Below are 16,070 nucleotides of genomic sequence, written 5' to 3'. Positions count from 1 at the left end.
TTATATTAGTGAGCAGTTACTGCTAAGTAGGCTGCCATTATTAACTAATGCTACTTTGACGTGAATTAGCATTATGTGCTAATACTAATACTGTTTTCCCTTACTTTTTAACAATGTGAGCGGCTAATTCTAAGTACGCTCTTGTAAATAGCTAATTCTAATTCAGTGTGAATTAGCATTATTCAATAATGCTAAGACTGTTTTCTCTTACTTATTAAAAATGATAGTAGCTAATACTAATACTCTTTTCCGTTGGGTAACAACGATGTGAGGAGTTAATGCTAAGTAGGCTGCTTTTAGAGGCTTATTCTAATTAGGGCTGAATAATTATTAGTAGCTAATGCTAATACCGTTTTCTCTTTCCTTATAACAATATGAGCAGCTAATGCTAATTTGATGTGAATTAGCATTATATTAGTGAGCAGTTACTGCTAAGTAGGCTGCCATTATTAACTAATGCTACTTTGACGTGAATTAGCATTATGTGCTAATACTAATACTGTTTTCCCTTACTTTTTAACAATGTGAGCGGCTAATTCTAAGTACGCTCTTGTAAATAGCTAATTCTAATTCAGTGTGAATTAGCATTATTCAATAATGCTAAGACTGTTTTCTCTTACTTATTAAAAATGATAGTAGCTAATACTAATACTCTTTTCCGTTGGGTAACAACGATGTGAGGAGTTAATGCTAAGTAGGCTGCTTTTAGAGGCTTATTCTAATTAGGGCTGAATAATTATTAGTAGCTAATGCTAATACCGTTTTCTCTTTCCTTATAACAATATGAGCAGCTAATGCTAATTTGATGTGAATTAGCATTATATTAGTGAGGAGTTAATGCTAAGTAGGCTACCATTAGCAGCTAAAGCTAATTTGAGGTAAATAAGCATTAGTAGCTTATGGTAATACCCTTTTCTCTTGTGTTATAATGATGTGAGACGTTAATGCTAAATAGGCTTCCATGAGTGACTCCTTTCCCCTTGCATTATAAAGATGTGAAGAGTTTATGCTAAGTAAGCTGCCATTAGCAGCTAATGCTAATACTGTTTTCCCTTTCTTTATACAACTTGAGCAGCTATTGCTAAGTAGGCCACTTTTCTCTGCTAAGGATTTGTGTGACCATGATGGAAACTCTGATAAGCTAATGCTGCTAAGCTAATGCTGTTTATGGGCCCTGTTAGAATCAATATTTCATTCTCATTCTGTTGTTTGAGAACAATAACAGAAAAATGTGCACTTGAGAACAAATTTATTGTGAATTCAGCTGTGAATGTACAGTTTGTCATTATTTTAGCTTCCATTTCCAAATGTTAGCTGACACTTTATTAGGTACACTGGTATCTATATCAGGTACACCTGTGACCTAAATGTTCCTGCAAACAGACTCCTTGGAGACCCCTACATAAATATCCATGAACTATCCAGCTAGACTAGTGTGTCTGTCCCTGAAAATATTCCTGCATGTGTGATTGTTCATGTGTCATCTGCAGGAAACAAACAGGAAGTGAAGGAAAGACACAGGAAATGTTTCCAGCTCTTCCTCCTCTATCAGATTTTCTCTCCATACCTGAGAGTGTCCAGTCTCCAGCCTGGATCCTTCAGTCCAGCCGAAAGCAGCTTAATTCCTGAAAAACCTGGATGATTGTAGCTCAGGTCCAGCTCTCTCAGATGGGAGGGGTTGGAGCTCAGAGCTGAGGCCAGAGAAGTACAGCCTTCCTCTGTGATCAGACAGCCTGACAGACTGCAGACACACAAAACAACAATCTATCTGTCAACAGTTGTTTTCTCTTTGTCACAATAACATCTATCCATCCATTGTAACTTTATTTATAAGTGACAATACCCAACAGACAACAACAGTCATCTGAAGCTGTTTAACAGTGTAAGGTAACCGCCACCAGTGTGAGCAGCACTTGGTGATGGTGGGAAGAAGAACTCCCTTTGACACAAAGATCCTCCCAGTGAAAACAGGCTCCAGGAGGAGCATCTACCATGACTGGTTGCAGGGTGAGGGGAAAGGGAAGAGATGAGCTCAGAGAGACAAGAACAAAACAGAGAGACAAAAGTTAAGGACATGCAGTAGTGACATATAAAAGCATCAGGAGTGAAAAGAGGGGAGAAGAGAGCAGAGCATCATGGGAAGTCCACCAACAGCCTGAGCCTATAGCAGCATAACTAAGGGATGGTTCAGGGTCACCTGATCCAGCTCGAACTATAAGCTTTATCAAAAAGGAAAGTTTGAAGCTGATCTTCAAAGTAGAGAGGGTGTCTGTCTCCTGAACTCAAACTGGGAGCTGCTTCCACACCCAGTCCAACATAGCCAGGCTTTCTTTGCTGCTTTGACAAAACCTCAAATCCCAGTCAGAGATGATGAGCATCATCACAGTGATGATCATTTCTCTGTAACCCAGGCTTTCTGCTTCAGGATCTGTGCACGCTCACAGAACAAGGAGACCTTTAAACATCATTTCACTAACTGGATGGACTGAGCTCAGCCTACAGATGAACTGGTGCCAGAGATCATAAAGAACATCAAACAGTCAAATTCAACACTTTTAATGGAAATATGAGATTAATGCTGCAGACAATCATGAAGCTGCTGAATTCATGAACATCAAGAATGCAGCGAGTGGTAAAATAAAGATTTGACCTCAGTGTGCTCAGTGTTCCTGTCTATTCCTAACATATTCCTAACATGATAGCTGCACTTTAGAGCTCTAAAACTGGAACTGACACATGTTTAAACTCTACATGTTACTCAGTACATTCAGTTCTGACACTCGCCCACAGTCCAACAAAGGAAACATGGAGATCACATCAGTTTGTCACCAAAGTCTAATTATTAGGGCAACTTAACCTGTTATTATCTCGTTAACTCATTAACTGATTAACGTCAGCAATTATTTTAATCACAGTTTTTAAAATCATGATTATTGTGAAAGTGCTCACTGGCTCTGAATATAAAAGCCATGGGTCACAGGAGGGATGTTGATCAGTGCTGGCTTGAAATGGGCGTCATTATGCGTCTCAGCCAATGGGAGCATTGAGGGTGGGCCTAACACTACTGCAGCGCTCACATGACCCGGGACAGAGAGAAAGGGGCGGGGACAGAAACATGGAGACAGGTGCAGATCTTTGACATGTTCATTTTAAACTGTTCCAGGAGGCAGTGTTGATACAACTAAAGTTATCTGTTGTTGAAGAAGTCGGTCTGAGGAACGTTCTTAGGATCAACAAATGACGGCATGTATGAGCCTCAAGACGCAGCATCACAAGAAGAACACATGAGCTGTAGAAAAAGGAGAGACTACGAAAGCCACGGCGTTACAACATGAACCAGCTGTTGGTCTCTCTGGAGACTACTGGGCGTGGCTGTGTAACCATGGTTACCTGGGAGTTACAGAAACGTGCAGAACATGTGATTCATGTTGCACAGCAGTGGGACATTTGAAATAAAGTCAGCACACTCAGTACAGATAGTGCATCAAATATGATGCTGCTGCCAGACGTCTGCCTTTGAACACGTCCCTGCATCGCGCACAACACCAAGGTTGCCATGGCAATCACAGCTGACAGGGACAAAGTGCACAGCTGGAAGCCTGCAGGTATATTTAACATGATGTATTTCTCAGTGTCCTGTCGGTGTGTGAGAGACAAACAACCTCTGTATGTGTGTGTAAATACAGCATGAATATGTAGAGGACATGTTTGTGGATATAATAAATGAAAGCTCTGCGTCATTTGAATCTTCTTGTTTCTGTTGCAGGTCTGTGACTGAACTTCTGGGAGGAGAAACGTTGGTTTCATGCTCTGTGATTCTGTGTTTTGTCATCTCTCTCAGGTGATGGAGAGCTCAGATGATGACCCCGCCTACGTGGTCAAATTCAAGTCTACATTCAGAACAGACCTGGAGACACGCAAGCAAAATGCCAACATTGTATATGTGAAAACTGCTGCTGGAGCCAGATTCAAGGAGCTCAAGTGTTTACCCAGATCTTACTGAACTCACTGCAGGAACAGAGGGTTGTTGGAGGGAAACCTGTGGAAGCAACAACATCCGAGCCACCAGAGAAGAAGTTGGCCCTGTTGGTGCTTCATCAGAGTGTGAACAGGAGGAAGACTCAGCTGAGAACAGTGTGGTGGATACAGAGCAGAGCCCACCATCAGTACAGAGGCCTGTCCATTAGAGTGCTGCTCCAACATGCAGCACATGTACTTGGCCACAGCTGCAACATCTGTACCTGTGAAAGCTTCTTCTCTGTTGCTGCTCATATTGTGCAGAAGAAGAGAGTTTCTTTATCATCAGAAAATGTCAATGAGCTTGTGAGTCTTAGCAGCTGGCTCGGTGCAGAGGAGGAAGAACATGTCAGTCAGAGGAAGATAAATGCAGTTCATGTTGTCAACTCAACCTGGACTGTTGAAAGAGTTTTTCTTTGTCTTGTTTCTGACTGAGATTCTCCAAAGGAAATCCAGCACAAACACACACTTCACACACTCAAAGTCCTGCACAGTAAATGAGCTGATGAGCGTTTGTGCTGCTGCCTGATAACAGAACAATAGTTCTGCTGCTTCCTGTTCTGCAAACACACATTTATAAATGTTCACTTGCTGTTGATCAAAGGTATGTTGGTGGCTCTGGACGCTGAGGGAACTTTGTAAAAAACTAGATCAAATGTTAACGTCCTGGCAGAGGCAAAGAACTTTGATTTGATATTTGATTAGATTCATGTTTCAGCTCAGACTGACAGAAATATTTGAACTGCTGCTGTGTTAAAGGGAACACTGCTGTTAGAAAGCACCTGATCTGTTTCTGCACACTGAATGTTGCACTTCTCATACTGCAGTACTATTAAAATAAGTACACAATGCACTACTGATGAGCAAACCATGTGGCCAAACACTTTAAGAGACAGACTGGGATCATACCATTATGTGAAAGAGGACATGTCCCATAGACAGCAAGGGTAGTGGTAGAGACCAGTACACAGAGAAATAGGAGCTGTACTGAAATGCAAGCGTGTCAGGAAAGAGTGAAAAGGCAAAATGAGCAGCATCTGGCTGCATTTCAGTGATATTGGAGACCACAAAGCTGAGTGCAACATTTATACAGGAGATATACAGGAGATGCTGAGAGCAGAACTGATAAAATTAGGAGCTGGCTAAAGTGAGACCCATTTTTATTTCCACCCATTTTCCACTGTGGAGGACAAAAGGTTTCAAACTGGTCCAGGTCTTAAACCTCACGTGTTCTTCCTAATAGCAGTAAATGGATAGAAATAAGGCTTTTATGAAAACACTGAATAAAACTTGCTGCCTTTAAAGAGACTAAATGTACAGTTCAGTATTGAATACTACATAAAATAAACTATATATAAAGTGTGTCTGAATGGCAGAGATGCAGAAATATGTGCATGTAGCACAGAGCCACGGCTCAGTGTCTGAATGAGTCTCACAGACCTGAATGTGCTGTTGAAGCCATTTATAATTATAACGTAATTCTTTACTCGTTTGATCTGCTCCTTACCACAAGCCACCAGACGTAGAAGGTTTTGGACTTTTAACTATATTTTCTGAAGTTTTACAACTTTTCTTACTGTTAAAAACCTCGTTATGGCCATTCATGCTGTACAAAGTAATTAGACATGTGTGGTATCTACAGAAACGTCAGGATCTCAGCTAAAAGTTCACAAAACCATCTCAACAACCACCAAACAGCTGAAACAGCAGGTGAACAGATCACACAAAAAAGATGTAAACACAAATCCCCCTGATCATCTGTTTTTTAAACATGAAGTGTAGTTTTGGACGTTCATTTACTGCTGGTTCAGTGAATTTTGGTTGGACAGTGATGAAACCTGCAGCCTCAGAATCTGTGAGAAGTCTGCTTTCAGCTCGCAACAGCATTGTTGTGTTGTGTGGATCCACCTCTGCAAACTCATCACTGTTTCACCATCATGTTTCTACTCAGACAATAACAAAGGAAGCAGTTCCCAGGAACTACTTCCTGTCTTGTTAACATAAGAGTATGTTGCCCTTCAAAACACCTCCACTTCTCCTCTTATTAGAGGACTGCCTTATTATTAATCTGCTAAGTCTGTCAGTTGATGAAAGAAAAATGCTTGATCTCACCTGAGAGTTTCCAGTGTACAGTGTGGACTCTTCAGTCCTTCAGACAGAAGCTTCACGCCTGAATCCTTCAGGTTAATGTTACTCAGGTCCAGCTGTCTCAGATTAGAGGTCTGAGAGCTGAGACCTGAGGCCAGAGCTTCACAGCTTCTCTCTGAAAGGTCACAGTGACTCAGTCTGAAAAATAACAGATAAACAATTACAAAAATAAAACACTTATGTTGAAGCGTAATGAGATACTATTATATTTAGCAATATTTCATCTTGTTTTGTCAGGAAACTGAGCACTGATGCAGAGCAACATGTGGAGAGAATCAGAGGAGAAGAAGTGAAGAGAGAACAGCAGTAAAACAACACTGAATTGTTCAGTGTGCTTTTGATATCAACAGAATGTGTCAAATTTCTTTATTTTGTATTTGTTTTAGTAGAATTGATGATTATCACTTAGATAACAACCACAGGCCAGGTCTAAATTGCACTTTGGTGACAGTTACACCCAGAAATATTTCAGAAACGTGGACAATTTGTGCTCCAATGTATTCAGTATTGAACAAACTGAGTAACGATGACCACTTAATATTTTTGATATTTTATTTGAGTTGTTCCACCTGATTTGTGTTAACTAGAATAAACATTTAAAAACTAAAGCTATGATCACATATGTACTTACAGAGCTTTGTTGGAGGCTTTGACCACTGGCAGCAGCCTCAGAAGAGCCTTTTTAAAGGCTCATGTTCTCACTTAGATCATTTATTTCTACTTACATTTCATTCTGGGAAAAATGGGGATTACTTTGGAAACAGGAAGTATTTTCCCCAATAAGCAGCCCTGGATTAGTAAATCACTCCAACATGTTCTCAGGCAGAAGAAGCTGTCTTGTTATGAGGGAGAGAAGAAAAGCAGCTAAAATCAGGTGTAAAAGTAAAGCAGAGGATGAGCTGAATAAAGGACACTCAAGGCTGGCTTGGAAAGGAATGAAGTCCATGTTGGGGATGCAGAACAAGGAGCAAAGATGAATGTGATGCTGAATCAGCAGAAGACTTGGACTCATATAATTCCAGCTTTGATATCATTGATTTCAATGAAGAGCTTTGTGATTGTAGCAAAGGGCTGGTAGCTCTGAGAGTCCCACTGATGAGGTGTTTGTGAAGATTCGCAGTCATCTAAAGATCTTAGAAAAAAAGGCATCTGGACTTCTTTAAGTTTTTTGAAGACGTTTCGCCTTTCACCTCTCATCCAAGAAGCTTCTTTATTTCTAGTGTCAAATGGTGGAGAGTCCCAGATTAGCCTGTGTACAAACAGACTTCAGCCATATGAGAGTGAGTGTGAGTGAATGAGAGCACACACAGGACACTCTGATCTCTGAATGTGTGTGACGCAGTGAAAAAGAGGATTGCACTGGATATACTGTGACTGACAAACAGAGTTTAAAGAGAAAGGTGTTTGGATTAAAATGGATTATGCTAAAGTGAACGTGCTAATGAAATCTGAACTGACTGAAATGTGAAGTGAAGATAATTCAGATGTAAAAGAGAGAGAAACTGATAATAAGGTGGGGCTGGAGATCAGTGAATCAGAATCAGAATACTTTATTGATCCCTGGGGGAAATTATTTTTTGTTACAGTGCTCCATTTTAAACCAACATTAAGACAAGACAGACAATACGCTAACTAAGAATAGTACAATATATACATATATATACATACATACATACATAAGTCACTTATAAATAAATATTTGGAAAAGAAACATGTGTAGTTGTAGCAGTCCCTCCCTCTGTGATGTAGAGCTCTGTGTAGATCTGATTCAGGAGGGTTGGGTTTCCTGCTTTAGCGATGCCCTCAAACACACACTGGAACTTCTTCTTCAGGGTGGATTTAAGGTTACGATGACAAACTGCAGTTTGAAGTTCTGAATGAGAAGAAAAATAAACACTCAATTCCAAAAAGAACTAATCTTTAAAACATGTTGCTCCATCTTCCATCTCTGGAAAATGTCTCATTTATCCAGCAGCTTAAATCTTTAGATAAATCCTCTTACGTCTCTGCAGACGGTCAGCCAGCTCCTCCTGCTTCATTCTCCTCAGGAAGTCCACCGTGATCTTCACACATGCCTCTCTGCTGCTGCTCCTCTGACTCTCTAAGCATTCTGGGTAACCTGGACTCAGAACCTTCTGGATCTTCTTCAGCTCGTTCTTCACAAAAGTGATGATGTTGTCCTCCAGCAGCTGGAACAGAATATTTATGAATGAGCCAATCAGACTGAAATCATGGAGCCAAACATCAGATCCATGTTGGACACACTGACGATCCACTGGTCTACAAAGAGCAGCATGGAGATGACTGTGAACAGAACAGATGTAACAGTAGTTGTTGTACATGTACAGACCATAAATATGGAGTCCAGCTGTGTTTGATGCTGCTGGGCAGACTGACCACTGGGAACCTCTGAGCTCTGCTGCTCCACTCTGTGGAGGAACCATGAAGGATTAGATCAACACAGGATAAAGATCCAGGAGTTTCTGCTCAAATAACTTCATCTGAATCAAGTCTGTCAAGTTTTAAACTCTCAGATTGTGAACATATCAGTAATTTTCAGTCTGTTTTCATGGACGTCCTTTCAGTGGTGATGTCAGGGATGATTTTGAAGAAGCTCATCAAACTGAACCATCAGCAGATCACTGCTCCAAAACCACAACATGATCCGAGTCTCCCTCCACCACCAGAACACCAGCTTTACTAACGTGGTAGATCAGTGTAGTACAGATCAATAACTGATGAGTCATTTGATCAAAATCACTGAGTGCTTCACGTCTGACCCTCTGATGCTTCTGTAGACATTTTGCATATTTAATGAATGTCTGACAGTTTTACATTCATTCTATGAACACAGTGGAAATGTTGTGTTATAGTCTCCATGTTGTTTCCAGCATCATAAATTCTTAAGTTCAGAAAATTAGATTCTTTCTTCACAGCTGAAAAACAACAACATTTATTCTCTATTGAAATCTGCATCGTCCACTCCAAAGGTCACAATCTGAAGGTAACATCTGGTTTTGTTCCCTGTGGTTAACTCTGAGCATCAGTATGGTGGGATTTATCCACTACATCCACACCACTGTGGTTCAGTGTTGTCCTGATGGAGTAACAGCAGCCAGTATGATCCAGGCTTTAGCTGCTGGGTCTCTGTGTGACCTCTCAGACTGTTTAACAGATCAGACACAAAGAGAATCAGAGCAGCTCTGTTCTTTAAAGACAAACATGAACCCACTCAGGTCACACTTTCCCCACAGATATGAGCATCACTGTCCTCAAACAGCAAATGACCAAGTCGAACATTTGGATCTTTTCTCTTTCATTCTTTTCTTTTTAATGAATCTTTGTAACAATCTGAGGATGTTTCAGGTCATATTTATCCAGGAAACACAAACATGTAAAGGAGTCATCACAGCTCTCTGACCTCGTTGCTCCAGGTTCACCACTGAAGTGTGGAGGTCGACCTTTGGACCAGTCACTCCTCACAGACGGACAGCTGGACCCTGCAGACTGTGACCTCTGCAGACACAAACATGATTGAAGCAGCTGTGATCACACAGACTGCAGATAATGCAGCTGTTTCCTGTCAGTAACATCCTCTTAGATTAGAGTTCAGCTTTTTACAGGAAAACTGGACAAAACTGATTTTTGTTACAAACTCATTTTCATTTCCTCTCAGCTCACAAACACAGTCAGACAATCAACCAGAGTCAACACTGATTATAATGTCAGTGCAGAATTATTTCTGTTACTCAGTGAGTTCAGCTCTCTGACCTCGTTGCTCCAGGTTCACCACTGAACTCTGGATTATAACCTTTGGACCGGTCACTCCTCACAGACGGACAGCTGGACCCTGCAGACTCTGCTCTGTCCTCCTCTTCCTCCATCATCATCTTCAGTCAGTCTGAGAGGTAAACCACAAACACTCAGTGTTTAGTTCACATTAACAGGAGGAACTGAGTTACAGTCGCTGACCTCTGACCTGTCATGTGACCTAGAAACCAGGTCAATATGTCTGTAGGTTCAGTCATCCAGGTCATGTGATCTAAGGAGCTTGGAGAGAAAAGAGACGTCTTTAAGTTTCTGGAAGACGTTTCATCTGAGAAGCTTCTTCAGCTCTAAAACCAAACGGTGGAGAGTCCCAGATATTTAAACCTGAGAGGGAAAGAAAGCATGTCGCTGACCCACCACTGATGTTATTTCAAGGAGGAAACTGAGAGCCTTTGCACCAGGAGCACAAACATCAGCTCCAGCAATGATCCACTGATGTGTTTTTATTCCATGTATGAATGTTGTTATTGACAGAGATGACGTTTGTGTGTCAGTGATGCAGTGACTGTTGTTGTTACCTGTACAGGCTGGTTAGACTCTATGAAACAGATCATACAGATCTCTGCATGTTAGAAGAGACTATTAAAGGTCATGAATGAGACAAAGGCAGGGAGGCGTCCTTTACAGCTAAACAGCAGAGTGAGAGAACAGCCAGCACCTCTACATTTATCACATTATACAGCACATGTATGATACTGACAGGGATGAGAAGAATTTAGTGATTCTGATCCCATCATTGATATTACTTATTGATTCTCAGTAGCTCTGCTCTGACAGTCACCACCATCACTGAGCAGCATATCAAAGACATTTGTGCACATTAACTGCATGTTGTGGCTCAAATGTTTGTGCATGTTGGAGGCATTTCCTCTTTGTTGTGATCAGTGTTGGTCATTACTCAAAACAGTCATTATTACACATATTACACAGAACACTTTAATTAAAAGTAATGGAGTACGTTACTTCATTACTCCTCATAACATTACTTTGATGTTAAAATGAACAAATGAGCATGTAACAGCATAAAGCTGAGGTACAGCCCCACACACCAACACAGATCCTGATGAGGTCACGTGATGTTTCTCTGAGTGTTTATGAACACAAATCAAAGATGAAACAGCACAAAGACACTTCAAAGTGATTCTACTGTAGAAACATGAACAGGTAGAAACCTGCAGCCTGACTGCTCATCACTTTGTTACCTGTTCAAGTTCAGCAGCAGCAGCTCACTTTATCACGGTGCTGGTCTGGGGTCAGTGTTTACTCAGCTTTAAGTCACTCTGGGTTCTTGGCTAGCTTAGCGTTAGCTTAGTGTTAGCTTAGCGTTAGCTTAGCTTTAGCTTAGTGTTAGCAGCTGTGTGCTAGCTTAGCGTCAGAGCTCTGCAGGTGTCTCGTGTGTAAATATTAATCACAGTGACAGTAAAGGAGGTAAAGGGCTGTGACGTCATCACGTACGCTGCGTCCTCTGTGGGCTCTGAGTGAACTCAAAGTACAAACTACAAGTACACAAACACGAACGTAGCTCAGAGTGGCGGACACACTCGGCCTCGTTGGTCCAGCTGTGAGTCCGTTACCGTGAACTATGGAGCGGCAGATTTGTGCTGAACTAAGCTGCACACAGCTGATGTTAGCCAGGAAACATTACACACTGACTTTAATGGAGAGACCGGAAATACAAACACACACAGTTTGTTGTGTGAAGAAATCAAACACGAGCTGAACAAACAGTAAAGTTCCTAAAGACAAACTGTTAAAGGAGGAAACAAAGCAAACTTACAGTTTCTTCACACACCAACAACAAGCTCCACTCCACGAAGTTCAGGAAGTGAAAGAAAACTTTGAGCAGGAAGGAAACACCCAAAGAGACGTTTGAGGACAATCAGGAGCATTGGAACACTGTGCTGCGTTCAGGTGCACCTCGGAAACTCCAAACCTCTGGCAGGCTGTGATTTATTTCTGCTGGTTTTCCTGTTTGAAGCACAAACATCCGTCATCACTTTGTTGTTGTTCTTCCTGCAGCGTTTAAATATTTCAGCACTGAACTGATGTTTCTTCAAAGCTCATTTCAACCTGTTGAAGTCATGAATGAAAGTGCAGACTGAGAGTGGATCACATGATGTTTGAGGTGTGTCATGTGACATGTTCAGTATTGTCACACATGTCTAGATTGTCCCTGATATCATAGCTGCTCAAACACTGATGATTATATTTGAAGAATTATTCCTGATGGCAGCAAAGTTTGAATGGAGCTCTCTGTCTGTGCTGATTTGTCGCCCTCTGGAGGTCAAAGCACAAACTGCATGATGTCACTGTAACCACCACAGAGACAGGAAGTGTTTTTATGACTGAAACACTGAAATGATGCTAACGGCTGTCGTTAGGCTCACTGACAGCAGTGCTGATGTGTTCATGTCAAACACTGGCTCAGGTCAGACTCCTTCATCCTTCTCCAGCGTGAGGCCGCCCTCAGACCCACAGGAGCTCTGACCTTTGACCTCCTGACCCTAACCATTTTAGTCTTGTTGCATCTTTAAATGCAAATCCTGTGAAATGGTCAGGGGCGGCTCTAGAGAAATTTTCTTAGGGTGGCAAAATCAAAGCCTTTTCCCCCCAAACACATATGCAGGTGGTTACATGTGGTTAAAATGATTCAAATGCAGTAAGTATGCACGTTTTTCATATAAATATAGTCTATAACTTAATTATTGTCTGTACCCACATGATTACACACTTTAGTTACATGAAACATGTGAGTTTTGATGTTATGTACTGTACAGCCTGTATATTAAATACATATGTAGCCCAATAAGTATAAACTCCAGAAAGCTACACAACATGGGGCGCTTCATTTACAAACACAAGTCTAACTTAAGTTTCACTGTTTTTGTTAGAAAACTGTCACATTGTTGCAGCTTAAATGACACAAAATGTCAGAAATCTGCACTGTCATGAACAAACATGTAAACCTCATTTTTCATGATTTGTTGGATTCACCCTCTGAGGTCTGAAATACAACCGGACATTTGTGACTCCTTTGAGTTTACGTTTGTATTTCACCCTCAGATTGTTTCATTTTATTTTTTCCTCCTCTTGCTTTGTTTGGTATCTTTTCAGCTCAACTGACTTTAGTTGTTTTTTCACTGACATACTGCATTAGTATTACTATTACTATTAATATAACTATTACTGATCTGAAATCACACAAAGAACCTAAAATCCTAGCAGTATTTTTTACTGTAAAAAAACCACAGACGTGTTGGGTAAATGTTTATAACTTGAAATGCAAATATAAATTGTACATTTTGTAAACAGATACAACTATTTATCTAAAAATGCAGCCAATACACCTGCTGTTTTTTTCATTTTCTACAACCATTTAAAATAGCACTCACCTTCCTTCATTTCATACAATATACAATATAAGCTGCAGGACTGGTGGGTGGGGGCTGTGCTGTCAGCCCCCCTGGGTCTGCTCCTCTGTGATCCTCAGTGGGCCAGTATGCCTCTCCTGGTAGCTCCATGGGGGATGGTGTGGTGGGTTGGTGGGTGCCATGGCGACTATGTGCGGACTTCACATTTTTGTCTGCTGTGACAGCTCCTTGATCTGGGCGGGGCCAGTGGGGTGTGGGTAGGTCCTTTGTGGGGCTTTGGACGTTGCCTGAATATTGTCAGGCAGCTGGGTGCTGTGCCTCGACCCTTTCTTCCTTTGCATTTGTGGTTTGGTGCCATAAATGCACAACATAGAAGAGCCACCTCGACGGGACAACACTCAGCGCTTCATCTGTCTCTCTTCCACAGCGTGTCTTTATCCTGTCTTCCTTCTCTCACCACAACCAATCACAGCAGATGGCCCCGCCCCTCCCTGAGCCTGGTTCTGCTGGAGGTTTCTTCCTGTTAAAAGGGAGTTTTTCCTTCCCACTGTCGCCAAAGTGCTGCTCATAGGGGGTCATATTGTTGGGTTTTTCTCTGTATGTATTATTGTACGAGCTACCTTACAGTATAAAGCACCTTGAGACGACTGCTGTTGTGATTTGGTGCTGTGTAAATAAAACTGAATTGAATTAAGAAACAACTCTTAGATTCCTCACATGATTCTCCTGTATTCCTACGGGACGCCAAGGTAATATAACATGGAAGTGTGTCGCAGTGCCTGGTGGCCACATGTTACCCATAAACTGTCAACCTGACCGTGCTGTAGCTACGTCCAAAGACTAGTTAAAGATTAAAGCTTTTTGGGGGGTTAAATCTGACATAAATAAAGAAAGAATAACATTAAAGTCGATTCTTTTGATCACTGTAGTTCTACTTTGAGGATATGACGTGTAAAAACCCTCAGTTGTGGCTGGTGGATCTCACATTCCTGGTCTTTGTAATTCCAGTTCAATGAAGCCTCATTTTCACCTTTTTCCAGGTAAATTTTCCCAACTGTTCTAATGTCCATGCTGTGGCATTGTCCCATCATTTGTATTTCCTGTTAATGGATTTTTAATATGGTCTGGGAAATTACTATATATGAGTAACTTCCTGTTGTATTGCAGCTTAAGGCCATTGTCACTGAAATAAAGCCCGAGTTGTAATAGTTTGCATCCAGAACGAGGAAAAGGAAGAAACCCAAACACTGCTCAGTGGATGAGTCCGTCCTGGAATAAATACCAGGACAAAACTAAAAAGAAGAGCTTGTTTCCTCGAAGCAACAACAGAAAGCTCTTTGTCTCTACAGATGTTTCTGGGAAACACGTTAACAATATTTAAACATTTGTTCTTAATAAACGTTTTTACTTAATGATGCTTTATGATATTTCTATCTGACCTAATGCAGCAGCGTATCCACATGAACTCTGCAGTGTTTCTACCCAGAGGCCACCGTGGTCCTTCTTTACTAATGCTGAGGGTTTTCTCCCAGCCGTGATAGCCTTTGACAGGTAAACTGAGTCATTCCAGCCCAGTGCAAAAATAACCTCCCTGTCTGCTCTTAACTTCACGCATCGATGCTAAAACGTTGCATAACTGAACCTGCAGACTGTGATCCTGTAGCTGTCGAGGAGAGGGCTTGATGCCGTCCATCTTCTGCTCAATTAACAACGCCTGCAACCTTTTGAGCCTTGGTCCTGCTACAGTCACAAATATAACATCATCACTCTTTATTTGATCCACTACACTGCTGTCATTTCTCTGTTATGGCCCCACAAGGTCACTGAATCAACCCCACAGCATCACGTACACGTTTTCAAAGCGGTGTTCTGATCTGCTTCGAGCTTTCATCATTTTAGCCAGCCCCTCCGATCTTCTCCAGGTAAACACTACAAAGAAAGAGTTCAGTCTGAATAAAACATCTTGTGCATGTCACACGATACAGCATCCACAGCAGTATACACTGCAAACAGCAGAAGCTCTTCCTTCTTAGCCTTCGGTCCAGCAGTGATGACCTCCTCCTGCTTTTGGTTCACATCACCTTTCTCCTGAAAATCTGAGCTGGGCTTGACAAACCCTCAGCTCAGCGTGATATAAAGGTAGCTCTTCTAGTGTATTTGCCATCTCCTGAGCTCTCATTGTTACCATCTCACATTCTTCTCCAATCCATGGTTAGGGAGCTGCTCATAGGGGGTCATATGATTGTTGGGTTCTTCTCTGTACCTATGAAGCGCCTTGAGGCGACTTTTGTTGTGATTTGGCGCTATATAAATAAAATTGAATTGAATTTTCAGGGTCAAAGTTCAGAGGAAAGTTTGTTCAGCAAATGAATGACAATAAATCATACATGTTTGCTGATTCACAGGTTAACAGCCTGGAGGAACAGGGCTGTGTCGTTCCTGTGATGCGATTCAGCTTTATTTCAGCCACTCAACAAAACAACATTATATTATATTTAATATATATTAAATATGTGCCAACTGATTCAGTACGTTTCATGTAGAAATATGTGTGGCAACTTTTTGTTGCAGCAATGATCTCAAAACACGGGGGGGGGGGGGGGGGGGGGGGGGCTAAGATGAATGTCTGCTGTGAGGACAGGGGGTGTGCATGTGCTCAAGTCACGTGACACGTCATTTACGCAACATTTGGTAGATTTAAAAGTT

The 16,070-nt window shown here is 41.5% G+C and overlaps 1 protein-coding gene across 3 annotated transcripts in view; it reads right to left on the bottom strand.

The window, feature by feature from the left end:
* The window catches only part of LOC146606839 (protein NLRC3-like), a 154,224-nt gene that overhangs the window by 30,203 nt on the left and 107,951 nt on the right, over nucleotides 1-16,070 (bottom strand). The window contains exons 1-3 of one of the 3 annotated variants that reach the window (XM_085349226.1): nucleotides 9,937-10,055; nucleotides 8,516-8,594; nucleotides 8,168-8,354 (exon numbers count right to left, since the gene is read on the bottom strand). In XM_085349226.1, the coding sequence (XP_085205352.1) occupies nucleotides 8,168-8,354; nucleotides 8,516-8,594; nucleotides 9,937-10,055 (385 nt within the window). Of the gene's footprint in view, nucleotides 1-1,567; nucleotides 1,742-6,129; nucleotides 6,304-8,167; nucleotides 8,355-8,515; nucleotides 8,595-9,936; nucleotides 10,056-16,070 lie in introns of those variants that run through there. The other 2 variants (XM_085349222.1, XM_085349224.1) reach the window with 2 other exon arrangements.

The sequence above is a fragment of the Diplotaxodon limnothrissa genome, unplaced genomic scaffold (genome assembly GCF_057381915.1).
Source record: "Diplotaxodon limnothrissa isolate DT_005_m unplaced genomic scaffold, D_limnothrissa_male_GT1.1 unmapped_scaffold_4, whole genome shotgun sequence".
Classification (NCBI taxonomy): Eukaryota; Metazoa; Chordata; class Actinopteri; order Cichliformes; family Cichlidae; genus Diplotaxodon; species Diplotaxodon limnothrissa.
Note: the sequence above shows the minus strand (reverse complement) of the source record. Positions and strands in the feature narration are given on the sequence as shown.